This window comes from Atractosteus spatula, chromosome 7, assembly GCF_055471065.1.
Source record: "Atractosteus spatula isolate fAtrSpa1 chromosome 7, fAtrSpa1.hap1, whole genome shotgun sequence".
Classification (NCBI taxonomy): Eukaryota; Metazoa; Chordata; class Actinopteri; order Semionotiformes; family Lepisosteidae; genus Atractosteus; species Atractosteus spatula.
This window is the reverse complement of record NC_142712.1, coordinates 32,527,844-32,541,190: the sequence shown is the minus strand read 5'-3', so window position 1 is coordinate 32,541,190 and position 13,347 is coordinate 32,527,844. Positions and strand designations below refer to the sequence as shown.

General features: G+C 45.4%; 1 protein-coding gene across 1 annotated transcript in view; it reads left to right on the top strand.

The window, feature by feature from the left end:
* Nucleotides 1-13,347, top strand: part of ilrun (inflammation and lipid regulator with UBA-like and NBR1-like domains) — a 24,676-nt gene extending 11,329 nt beyond the window's left edge. Inside the window, exons 3-5 of the mRNA XM_088920452.1 lie at nucleotides 950-1,147; nucleotides 4,798-5,108; nucleotides 10,884-13,347. Of these exons, the coding sequence (XP_088776578.1) occupies nucleotides 950-1,147; nucleotides 4,798-5,108; nucleotides 10,884-10,919 (545 nt within the window). The 3' untranslated portion in view covers nucleotides 10,920-13,347. The remainder of the gene's footprint in view (nucleotides 1-949; nucleotides 1,148-4,797; nucleotides 5,109-10,883) is intronic.

The window sequence follows — 13,347 nt, the reverse complement described above, 5'->3', positions numbered from 1 at the left end:
ATGATCTAGAGGACTTCGGTCTTTACAGGAGAGTACAGCAGAGCTCAGTCAAGTCCAAAAGCAGCAACGTGTTAGAAGACATGTCCCTTTCAAAGTTTTTTTCACAGTAAAAACCAAAGAGCTGTGTAGATCAAAGCAGGGCTGAGCGCAATAACATCACAGAAGGCAGAAAAAAATATAGCCCAGAAAAAAGAACTGCTGCTGGAAAGTCAGCCATTGGCTAATTTAAAACATATTTTGTTAGTGTCTTTTCAAAAATTATCAGATTGCCAATATTGAACTTCTTTCTTCGTCTGAACAAATTTTTTCTTGTTATATTCCCACCCAGTTTGCTTGGGGGAATCCTAGTCTTAGTCAGCTAGTTACACAGGCTGTGATCTCCGGATTGTTAAGGTCAACATGCGTTTGAGTGAGCATTTGTTTGGTGTCTGAATCGCATCAAAGCCCCCTGAACAAAGTTACTAATCCATTTTAGCTTTATTGAAAGAGACCCTGGATCTTACTATTATGGTCTTTGGAAAGCATACAGGTCCAAAGTTTGGGGAAAACACAATAGGGAAGTTTGATATTTCACAAAGTGCTGGTCTGAAACTTGGTTAGGTCTTAAAGAGATCATTGGAGCTGAACTGCTCGCACCTGGGTGTACTGCCTACCCTTTTATGCTCAACACCTTTGCAGTGGACCATCCTAAACACAGCGCTAATAGCGAGCACATGTAGGCTGCATTTCTACAGTTTGTGAACCAGTTTCAAGCAATTTCAAGGCTCAAGCAAGTTACTGCCTGACTTCTTTTTTCCCATCAGCATTAAGGATATCCTCATAGTGGTGCCACATGATGATCTCCTGATTTGAGCACAGCTAACGAGCGAGGCGGTGCCATGGCACCGTGTAACAGGCCTGCTGGTTGCCATGGGGTCGCGATTGACAGGGCCTGCTGTCTGCGTTTCAGGGACGGAATCCTGGCCCCCCGGCGTGAGCTTGAAGTACGTGGGAGGCGACCAGTTTGGCCATGTGAACATGGTGATGGTCCGGTCCCTAGACCCCCAGGAAGTGACGGACGTCAGCGTGCAGATGCGGAGCCCGGCGGCGCCCGGCATGTACCAGGGCCAGTGGAGGATGTGCACGGCTACGGGACTCTTCTACGGGGGTAGGTCAGACCCTGAGACTCACTTGACAGCTCATCTACAAGAAAGACGCCTGTGGTCCTCTTTGAACCATGTTGTGATCTGTACCCACAAGTGAAAGCAGGCTGCCTTGCTTTAGTCCAACAAGTGGCTTGCTCATGACGAACTCCCCAGTAAGAGCCCAGAGCAAGTGGACTTGGCTGCATGGCTTGGATGAGAGATCAAATTCAGATTTGTTGAAGATGAGATGATGACCTCCAGTTCATTGTACGAATCTGTGCACCAAATAAGCTTGTCTTTTGACCATGGGAGGAAACTGGAGCATGCAGTGAAAACCTACGAGAACAAGGGGAGAACATCCAATCTCCATACAGGTAGGATCCCAGGAATTGAACCCAGGACTTGCAACAGCTTGGGCTTTCCTTCGAGTGCTCCAGTTTCTTCCCACAATCCAAAGACATACTGGTAGTATGATGTGCTGGCACTACAGATAGTGGTTTCTGGAGTGCCCTTCAGTGGATAAGTCTTTGGAGCTCATCTCCCTGCAGTATGAGGGCCTGGGTGGGAACCTGCTGCAGGGCAAGCCAGCGCAGGAGGCTTTTCACAGCTTCTAGGGGGCAGAACATGCACAGCTCGTATGGCATGCAGGGGGTGTCAGTGTTTGAGTCTGTGTGAGCCCCGTGATCTACTGGCATCCCGTCCAGGGTGTACCCTGCCTTGCTCCCGTTGTTTGCTGGAATAGGATCTGGTTCCTTTGTGACCCTGAATTGGATGAAGCAGTTAATGGATGGACATCCCTTGTGAAGCTTAAGACTTCTTTGGCAGCAGCCATATCACCCTGCAGTTCACAACCCACTGAAGCTCAGCAGGTGTGAGCCTGGTCTGTACCTGGATGGGAGACCTCCTGGGAAAAACTAAGGTGGCTGCCGGAAGAGGTGTTAGTGGGGCCAGCAGGGGAGCGCTCACCCTGCGGTCTATGTGGGTACTAACACTATACTGTATATTTTACAGTATAGTGACGGGGACACTATACTGTAAAAAGGCGCCGTCCTTCAGATGAGACGTAAAACCGAGGTCCTGACTCTGTGGTCATTAAAAATCCCAGGGCGTTTCTCGAAAAGAGTAGGGGTGTAACCCCGACGTCCTGGCAAATTTCCCATTGGCCCTTACCAGTCATGGCCTCCTAATAATCCCCCTCTATGAATTGGCTTCACCACTCTGTTCTCCCCACTAATAGCTGGTGTGTGGTGAGCGTACTGGTGCATTATGGCTGCTGTCGCATCATCCAAATGGCATTAATAGTTTGTTATAATGCTGTCATTTGTAATGAAATTGTTTGATCATATGGTAAAGCCATAACTGCAAAACAGGCTGTGATGTAAGTATTACAACAACAACACCAATGCCTCAGAGTGTACGCTCCCAGAAGCCAACAGGTCATTTAGACCCTTTTGATAGCTTCACCACTAGGTGGCATTGCACTCATTGGGTTCTCCTCTCAGCATGAATTTCATTTCAGTTTTTCTTCCACACATCTAATCCCTCGGTAATGTAAGGAAGCCTAGCTTTTGCTCAAGTCCACACTGTTTTTAATTAGTGCCTTGGGCAAAGTTCACACACAAACCAGAAGTCAAGCAGAAACAATATATAAATAGACTTAGAACGGAACAAGAGGCGCTTCTTGGCGGTGAGATCTTGCCCAGCCGTGTTAAAGCCGATACCCAGGCTTCCTTTTGGAGAAGTAGCTGGATGAGATCCTTGGATCAGTTAACTGCCATCAAACATGCTAGATGGACCAAATGGCCTCCTCTCATTCATAACCTTCAGTGTTGCTCTGTTTTACTCTTGTTTCAATCCATTTTCTAACTGCTGCATCCAGTTCAGCGTCCTGAAAGAGCCAGAGCCTATCCTGGCAAGCAACGGGCACAAAGAAGGGTACAGTCCTCCACGAAAGCACCCCTAAGACACAGCTGCAGATGCTTACCCCCTCACTCCCAGGGCCGATTTTCCTATAAGCCAGTTAACCTACTTGTATGTCTGTGGACTGTGGGAGTAAACCAGAGCATCCAGGGGAAACCCTCATGAACACAGGGAGAACAGACAAACTTCATGCAGACAGTACCCCGGGCTTTTGGACCCAGGGTTCCAGCACTGCAAGGCAGCAATGCTAAGCACTACCTCCGTGCCCCTCACTACTCAGTATCTGCAACAATGAGTTTCATGAATTAGATTGTTAGGATTGGAGGCAAGCAGTCAGGACAGCCCCAAGGATGAATCAGACCAGAGACGGTAGTGAGGAGAATCTTCTTTCTTTATTCACAGTGTGCCCAAGGGGACATTGACCAGAACCCACAGAAATCTCAAAGAAGAGGAGTAACCATCTGGCATTAAATATACTTTCCAGTGGGGGTGGCTGGCAAACTTTTACCCATCTGTAACTTTCTAACTGTAACTTGTGAAGTACAGTGATTTTCATTGAGCCATCTCACTTATCCTCCTAGATTACCCGCGACAACATCCCATAGTACTCCTCCTGTAGTCTTCATCTTCATCACCAGAGCGTATGGTCAAATAAGAAAGTTATAATGGCAGCCCCGGGATCCATAGATCTGGTGTACCTTACTTTAACTTCTGTGGGTAGCAGCCCCCCTTCCTTGAGGTTTTAGTGAGGTCAGTTTCTTCCAGCCCTTATCTGTATCTTTTGATACGACCATCCCCCAATTTCCATTAATCAAGGAATCAAGGTCAGCTTCATATCTTCCAGACTTTCTCACAGGAATGGGTATGATCAGCGTAGCTTTCCCATAAGTTACAAGTTTTGAAGCTTATACAGAAGCACTACAAAAGAAGGACAGGCATATTGCAGGATATAAAAGTGATATAATGATAGCAAAAACAATCAGTAATCAATTAGCAAATCAATATTAATATCAGTCAGAGCTACATTTTCGTTCTTTATTAATACATGTGGTTCTTCAAATTTCAGTCCCTTCAGTATCGCTGGAGTGCAGTACTGACAGCTCTAAGTGTCCCGTCATGTTTGGCAACACCACCTCACCTACCCAGTTGGCAGCTGTGGAGCATACACAAGGACACAGGACCCTGAGCAGCTGGGTAGAGCTAAAGATGCACCCAAATAGCCTTTTAGTAGAAACAGAATAGTCCTGGCAGATGTACACAGACTGGTCTTCATGCATTTTGTTCGAGTGGGTAAATACACTTGGAACACCCTCTCTCAATCTTACGCACTTGAAGGGAGGCAAACAGATTGTTTTCTAGTTAAACCTTGATTTGAACCGTTCCTCTAACTGTGAGGTGTTCTAACTGTGCGAGGAAGCTGATGTGGTGCGTTTTTCTGACCCTCACCTGGGGTGAGAGTGAAACCTCCTGCGGGATGTTAGCCAGGATGGGAGGGCGGATCCGAGCGCTAGTTCCGACCGGAGAGCTCGGTCCGCGTTTCCGCGTTGCCTCACGCAGGGGCAGGCAGCTATAAAACTCCCACTTCCTCCCAGTGTAGCCCCTCCGTCAAACCAGCACGTCATTCGCTGTGCCGATCCTGCCAGCACTTCCACAGCTCAGGATGAGTCGGGTGATGTGAAGTCGAGCTGTCCGCAGCTCAAGGTCACGCCGTGTCTGAAAGGTCTCTCTGTCTCTCTCTCTCTCTCTCGGTCAGATGTGATCTGGGTGATCTTGAGTGTGGAGGTGGGCGGGCTCCTGGGCGTCACACAGCAGCTGTCCTCCTTCGAGACCGAGTTCAACACCCAGCCGCACCGCAGCGTGGAGGGCAACTTCAACCCCTTCGCCTCGCCGCAGAAGAACAAGCACCCCTCCAGCGACGAGGACAACAGCCTCAAGGACCCGGGGGGCCCCTGGGAGGCAACGCCAGACCGAATCCAGCAGGATCAAAATGGACTGTCACACAACTCTGTAAATATAGCACCAAACGGTCTCCAAAACAACCTATCAGTAGTGACTTACAGCCAGGTACGTACAGGCCTGACACAGGCTAGTCGTTTCCCGTGTGGCCTTCAGGGGGAGGCTGTGAAGTAGAGAGCCTTGCTCTGTTAAACCAGTCAGCCGTGATATAAAGATCAGTACAAGGGTGGCACAACACAAGTCACAAAACGGAGCAGCCACAAACACCTGCTACCTTTGACATTATCAGTCATGCAGGACCTGACACAGGGGCTCATTCAGACGGCTGATATTTACAGCTTGGAACATGATGAGGTTTTAGAAAGACTATTGTGTTTTAGGGTCACAGCTTTTGTGATTTCACTATTGCGATGTGATAACTTCGGCATGAATTCTCCAAGAAGGCGCCATGATCCTTCAAGACCATGTTTCTCATCACCCCATCACCTGCACTAGTCCCTCTCGTTACTTTAAAGTAACATTACCAATTAAATAGTATTCCTGCAAGACGTTTAGTAACTTGAAAGATGCAAGTACTCTTAATGTAACAAACAGTATTACTCAAGTAATTGAGATGGGTCAGTATATGGTTTGATTTGTACTGCAAATCAGAATAACTTTTCAGTTCAATCTGTACACTACTATAGATTTAATATGCTTATTCAATGGTTCAAAGCATTTGAGCAAATTAATACACCATCCAGTGGAGCATGTTCCGGCATGCATGGGTCCACTGTTGAAATTCTACACATCTGTCACTTCATAGTGTGTACCTTATTTAAGGGAGTTATGAAATCAGGATGTGGTCCAAGATCAGGTCCGTTTCCTAATTCTGCCTTTGAGTGGAGAATATGGGCTTTTTTTTTCTGCCAGTAAATCTTGTCTACACCGAAATTTTGATTTTGGAATCTGCTATCTTTATTTTGTGACAGATTCCTATTGATGCCCTTTAATAGACCAATACTTTAGTTAAATATACATACAACATCTATATAGTTACACAATGTTCGAATGATAAGGAAGGATGGTAAGCTAAAACATTAGTGATGGTACACATGTTCAATTAAACCGGACAGAAATACTGTGTGTGCATGAGAAATGACAACTGACAAAAAAGGAGAATGCTCGCTGTAGAAAGTACCTCACCTTGTGAGAGCGATATGTTCAGCCGATGCAGAAGAGCAGCAAGGATGTGTAGTGTTTGTGTGCAACTTGAGACTATACCAGCCCCCAGCACCACCATACGCCAATCACAGCTCTGCAAGAAATCACTTGTGTTGGGAGACACTGCTCCTGTAACCAACATCGGCATGCCTACAGAAACGAGGTTGTCAAATTAAGACTGAATTGGGGTGTCATCATTTTCACTTGAGCCAGCATCATTCTACAAAGCCTGGTACCCCTGCAGCCCTGCAATGCTTGAGAGTGTACATGCATTAATATGGACGAACTCTATACAATTCTGTCATAGACACTGATTTGTGCTAATCTTGGACAATATATTGTTAATTTAGACCAGACAATCTAGGGCCAGTACTGTTCCAGAGTATGAAAAATGTTTTTCTATGTGGCATGAAAGCCTGTCTGCAAAACTGGGATAGACACTAAGGCCTTTCCAGATGAAACAGCAAATGTGAAATCCACGTTTGACATAGCATTTCTTGTTTGCTGGCACAGCAGATAATCATATAATCAAAAGGAGAAAAGGGTGCCATAATTATTCTTTGGTGTCTTACAAACCCAGAAAGGAGGCATTTCCTTGAATAGCAGCACAACCTTACAAGTCTGGGAGATCCAAATGCCAGGTTTTGTTTTGCCCCTGGTAATAAATCAGTGAAAAGGTTTATATTGGGCTTGAAAAATACATTTGTAGGAGAGAAACATTACACATAAAAGAGGATCTGTCTTGCTCATTTGATTTCATGTGGGTAATTGCTAGAAGACCCAGAGTTTGACCACACAGAAGTCTTTTATAAAGAAATGCCTTCTAGTTTGAGTCTCAACTGTAGTTTTATTTCCTCTTATTTTAGCTGGCCTTTGCTTTGTTTGAAACAATGCTTAGATCAGAACAGGGCATTGAGGATTCTTTGTGGAACAAAGAATATGAGTTCTATACACGTCCTTGTAACAGACTCCTCCTACTAATAATAATGTCATGATGTTAATAATGTAATATAATAATAATGTTGCTTTATTAGCCCTATACAATTTCTTGCATTAGGAATTCGTCTTTTCACATACCCCAGCTTGTTCTCCATGACACACACAGGCACACAGACAGGGAGAGAAGCTTGGGGTCAGAGGGCAGAGTCAGCCATTGTACAGCACCCCTGGAGCAGCTGGGGTTAAGGGCCTTGCTCAGGGGCCCAATGGAGTAAGATTCCTCTGCTGGCTGCAGGATTTGAACCGGCAACCTTCCAGTCACAGGCACAGATCCTTAGCCACAGAGCCACCGCTCCACCCGCACTAATCTCTGCCAGTCGAACTGCCCCGTCTTAGAGACTTCAAATAAAACTGAACAGTCCTCATTACCACTTTTAAAGCGTTCATCACAAACACCTCCAGAACCTCAATGTTTAATCATCCCCCAAAAAAACCATTTCCTGCAATTGCTTATTGCTTAAGGTACTGTTGGTGACACAGGCCCATTGCCCAAGGAAAATGTAAAAGTCTAAGGATGGCTGTTGCGTTATTAGGAACTTCCCAAGGGTGTGGGGGCTGTTCTTATGTGCGTTATCACTTTCCACAGTCTCATATCAAACCCATTAATGTAGTCTGATGTTTGCTACACTTGTGCAACACAGTTTAGAAATGGGCCAATTGTGTTCCTTGCCAAAAACCAAACCTGTTGTGCAACAGATTTTCTTCTGCCTTTTTTTTATTGAAAATGTGAATGAAACCTATTTTATAGACATTTTCAATTAAAACCAGGCTTGAGCTTTGTTTTGGCTGTTGAGCTTCTACATCATAAAACCTCGCTGAGAATATTGGTCATCATGTTATAGAAAGATATTGCAGCTCTGGAATTAATCTAGAAAAAAGCCCCGTATTTGGTTTATCGGTGGAATGTCCTGCGCTGAGAGGCTTAGAGAACTGAAGTCTTCAGTCTTGAACAGAGAAGAGGGAACTAAGGTATTCAAAGTCCTCCAAAGCATTGACAGAGTCAACCCAGCGGATGTCTACTGAATAAACAGTGAAATGCAAACCACAGGGCTCAAGTGGAAATGACCTGGAATTGCATTTAAAACTGAGAACAGGAAGCACGTCTTTACACCAAGGGTGGTGGGAGTATGGAACAAGCATGGACCATGCTATTGAAGCCTGCACCCTGTTTATTTTTCAAGAAGTGGCTGGATAAAATCAATTAACAGCTACCAAATGAGGTAGATGGGCTAAATGGAGTCCTTGTTTGTAACATTTGTGTTCTTAAATCCAGTAATTAATTAGCATTGTATTTGAATTGAAATATTGTTTGTGTGTGCAGTGAAATAACTCTTGTAATGTTACAAATTCCAAATTTACATAGTCACAGTGAAAAGCAAACTTAAATTTTTCCCAGATGGAGTTTGCTTGCTCTCCATGAGGCTGCATGGGTTTCCACTGGGCACTAGATTCTTCCCACTTTCCACAGACATGCCAGATTGAGACCTCTAGGTTGTGCGTGCCCTGTGATTGACTGGCATCCAGCCTGTAGTCCTGCCTTGTGCCCTGTGCTCCAGTTTGGTGCAGTTTTAGAAGGAATCAGCTGCTTTCTGTTAACAGGTGTAGGGATCTTCAGGGTCAAGTGTGTAAATATAGTTTCAGCTGCACTGTTGCTCAATCTTCAATATGTAAAACTTACTTTATGAGTTTTGAAATAGAGCTCTTTCATCTCCGTCCTAGGACATTCTGTGATTTGCTTTGACATTACACGAGGGCAGCAAACCAATGGCAGATTGTCTGCGCGCTAGTTTGCCCACTTATCCAAATACACACCTTCTGGGAAGCAAAAATCATGGTCTTGCGGCTCTAAGAAAATAACTATGAGTGAGCTTCCCTTCGATTTTATCCGTTTCTCAGCCAAATGCAAACAGTGATAAATGTGTGTTACATTTATTTGGAAAAACTCTGACCTCCTTTCTGATATTTATCATTTATCAAAGTTATTCTGAGTCATTTAAAAAAAAAGGGTTTTGCAAGCACCTGTGCATGAACTTGAAGCACTTAAAAAGGGAGAGGGCCTTAAGGTAAATGTAGGCGGGAGGAATTGTTCCACTTGGAGAGCAGACAAACTAGAGGAGGTTTTAAGTACATGATGATGGCAGGTACCAAACCATGTGGCGGCTGGCTTGTAGCAGATTCTTGAGTTTGGCACGGGTTCGAGAACCGAGTCATATCGGTACCAGGCTGAGCCTGGCATTCTTCAAGCTGCAATTTGCTTGGCACTGCATGGTGGCACAGTGGTTAGCATTGGTTAGCATTGCTGCCTTGCAGCACTGGGGCCCTGGGTTCGATTCCAGACCTATCTGCATGGAGTTTGTATGTTCTCCCCATGAATTTTCATGGATTTAACATGGATTTTCTCCCAGAGTCTGGTAGGTTAATTGGCTGCTGGGAAAATTGGCCCTGGTGTGAGTGTGTGATGGACTGGCATCCCATCCAGAGTGTATCCTGCCTTGCGCCTGTTGCTTGCTGGGATAGGCTCCAGTTCTCCTGGGACCCTGGTTTGGATGAAGCGGTTAGAAAATGGACGAATGGCTCTCAAGCTAACGCAGCGACCCCCGCAGGCACTCAGCGCTGTTGTAGAGGGACCGAGGGGCTGAACCCCAGGAACATGCTGCGTTGTCTGTGGCATGTCTCAAAATGGGTGGCCTGACACTGGACATGATCAAGGGGGCAGGGGGGCCTGCTTGCAAACTGTGTGAGAGTACGTGCGTGGGGAGGTGGAAAGTAGAAGAAAAACATATGCTGATTATAAATTTCTAACTTTTTTTTCTGGTTTAAAGATTCAAAGCATCTAAGACTAAAATGACTACAGCAGCCACGTTGTGTGTGATAAACATTTTAGCAAGTCTTAATGCAATACTAAAGTACAGATTAAATCAAAATGCCAGTCATCCACCAGCCCATTTCCTAGTCCTGTGCTGGATGGCAGTTTCCCATTAGGTGGATGAAATGGGCTTCTGAAACAGGAAAAACTGTCAACAGCTGTAGAGATTGGAATTTGTTTTCTGTGGGGAGCTAGTCCAAGACTTTAGCCTTATCTACATCTTAAACACACACCTTGCATGTATGTCAATTTGCTTGAGATATATACAGACCTCTTTGAATCATTTTCATTCATCTTGTTTTTTTGCAAACAATGTGCTAGAGTTGTTAAAGCTAAAAGACGGATGCCTTCGATCTCCTTCGGACGTTACAGAAGCCCCGTGTCTGCCCTACTCAAGCCGGAGCGTCGGCTTATGTCAGTACGTTGTTTTGCGAACAGCATGACCAGGGCCCACACTGGTCTGGGCCACGTTAACACGCAGCTATCAGTTGGCACAGCTGGCAGAGTGCCGCCTGGGGTAGCCAGGCAGGGTGTCTCAGCTCTTGACGAACGCGCAGCTCCTGTGACCCCTCCTGTAAGGCAGGTCAGTGGAGCTCATCCTCCCCTCCTCGTGGTCTCCAAGCTGACATGTACAGACACCATCGGCGACTCCAAATCTGAGTGGGTATAAAGTGCAAAATCCAAACCTCCTACAGCAAGACCGCGAAGGGGGCAAAAGCAGCGACTATCCTGAGGATGATCTTTGCAGAGATCTGTGCAGATGATGGTGTCTGGGATCCCCAGAAATAACTCACTCTGTCCTTCTGTTTTCCCAGGGTATCCACGGCCCCTATCCTTTTGGACAGTCTTAAAACCCGGGAATCACTGTGCAGTGGCACTGGATATTCCCCACGTGGGGGAGGCTGGGGGTGTAGAGATCTCTTACTGACACTTGGCAGACCCCTCTCCTCTCCACAGCAACCCAAAAGACAAACCGAAGACGAGGCCGCATCGTTTGTTCCGTTCCTGGTAAATAATACAGCAGACATCGACAAAGCCCAGCGTATGCATGTATGAATGCTAAATTAAAAAAAAGGAGTGCTATACGTCTTTTAAAACAAGATGAGAGACACGATTTTTTAGTTGTCATTACAGATAATTAAGTAGAGAGCGAGAGTGAGTGGAAGTGTGGGTGAGTGTGTGACACGCAAGAGAGAAAAGAGGGGAAAAGCCATTTATTGAGCGATTGTAGGTTTTGAGCAAATGTTTAAATTTATTGACTTGTTCCTATACATTTTCTTTTAGTGATAAGCTCATGGTGTATACTTTTTGGGTAGGTTTGTTTTTCCAGCTTTTGGTGTATTCATTTTTCATCATATGAAAGAAGTTGCTTTGGAGGGGGGGTGATTCCCAGAGGAGAAAATTGAAACGATTTTAGTATTTTCAAATCCAGTTCCCTCTCCTAGCTTCTGTTCTACACTGCCTTTTCATTCAGTTTTTCACATTTGACAGTGATGTACAAGGGTTCAGTTCAGTCTGATTTTTGGCATCACTCAAGAGAGTCACAAGTCAGCGATATGAGCACTGCCATTAGATTGAAATGCCTTAAAATTTGGTTGTGACGGAGGCGCAGAACCACAGTACTCCAGCAGAGGGAAGTAAAGTACAAATCCATAATCACGCCTCTTCGTTCAAGTTGGTGCTACTGCAGAAGCCAGAGAATATATATCGCTGATGTTTTTAGAAGGAGCGTGCTTTTTCTTGAGTGCGGGACTGTCGTTACACTCTTGGGGAACAGCCCCTGCAGTGAGTCCAGCACAAGGAGTTTTACATTACACTCATCGGAGAGTGTCTTTTTTTTTGCCATCTCAGGGGTGAGGATTCAGAAAACCTTAGCAGTCTTTGCGAGAACCACTGCTGTTTTAATGTCTGCTGTCATCAGGTGGGGTCAGTGTGGTAGGCTCTATGAAGTTCCTGCCTCATGGTTTCAGGTGGGCAACTTCCCCCTGTTCTTTTCTGATTCCCTAAGCAGCACCAGAGTCCAGAAAGGCAAGCCTTCCTGCCGACGCTGGGGAATGACACTCTAACTTTGAGTCTGGAGGTGACAATGTGAAACAAAAAAAAATCAAGCTTCACCTCCTGAACTGACACTACAGGCTGCAAGCAAACCTCCTTTTTTTTTCCTTGTAAAGTACTGTGAAGAGAAAGCCACTCGCTTAGCATGATACTATCTGGAAGATCAGTTATCTTCGTGTTCAGAAAGGGCATCACACAGATTATTTGGGCAGCTATCAGACTCCTTTCCACATAACTGTATGAGCCTCCTGCACACATAATAAGCACCGCGACACTGTAAGGAAGATGCTTTTTTTTATGGTGCACCAATTGCAATCCTGCCTCAGAACACAGCAAGGGGTGTCAAAGCAGGAGAGAAGACAAGCCAGCCAAACGTCAGCGTGCAGAAATGTGCTTTTGTAGCTCTCCCATCGTGAAGCCTTATCTGCTGGAAAGGAGATCGCTTGTGTCTCCCCAGATCTGAAATGTTCTGAAGCCATATCGGATAGCAAAAGATGTCACGTTTTGTTTCTTTTGCAGTACGGTGCAGCAGTTAGCCGATTATGCACGCCTTCACACCAGGAACAAACCATTTAATAACCCGTGAGGGTTTTCCCAATAGATCCTCATCCAGTCTTCCACTGTGAGCTAACCTCTCACCATTGCCGATCCTGCTCTCCGGCCGAGATTGCTCCCCCCTTCTCCAGTCTGAAGGTTGTATTTGACACCGAAGCTCTGTAAGCCAAAGTGGTCCTTGATCAAGCAGTCATCACATGTAATTTCCACATTCAGCTTCGACTTGCAGCCCAAACTACCGTCACTCAGGGCAAACTACACCTGTTCCTTGTTTACCTTTCATTTCGTTATTACGGCAATCCATCACACTCAGCTCTGCCGCTGGCTGTTTGTTTTCACAAGAGCTGATACCGCAAGCCACCTCTTCCCAAAAAGTATACACTGTCCGGCCTTGTTCTTTCCTTTCTCTCTCTCTCTTTCCTGGGCTGGATTTCTACTCTTCTTCTTCTTCTTTGTGCGATTGTGGGTTTGAGTCCTTGCCCGATGGTGTTGTTTTTTGTTTTTTTTTGGCGAGTTTTTGCGCAGGGTTGGCATGGCAGGCGGGGGCGACTCTGAAGTCCGAGTCTGATAGCACATTTAAAGAAAAAATGTCAAAGAAACGAAAGCTTCTTTTTTTCTGTATGTAAAAAAAAATGAACATTTGTATGATTAAATTAACACTGAAAGAAA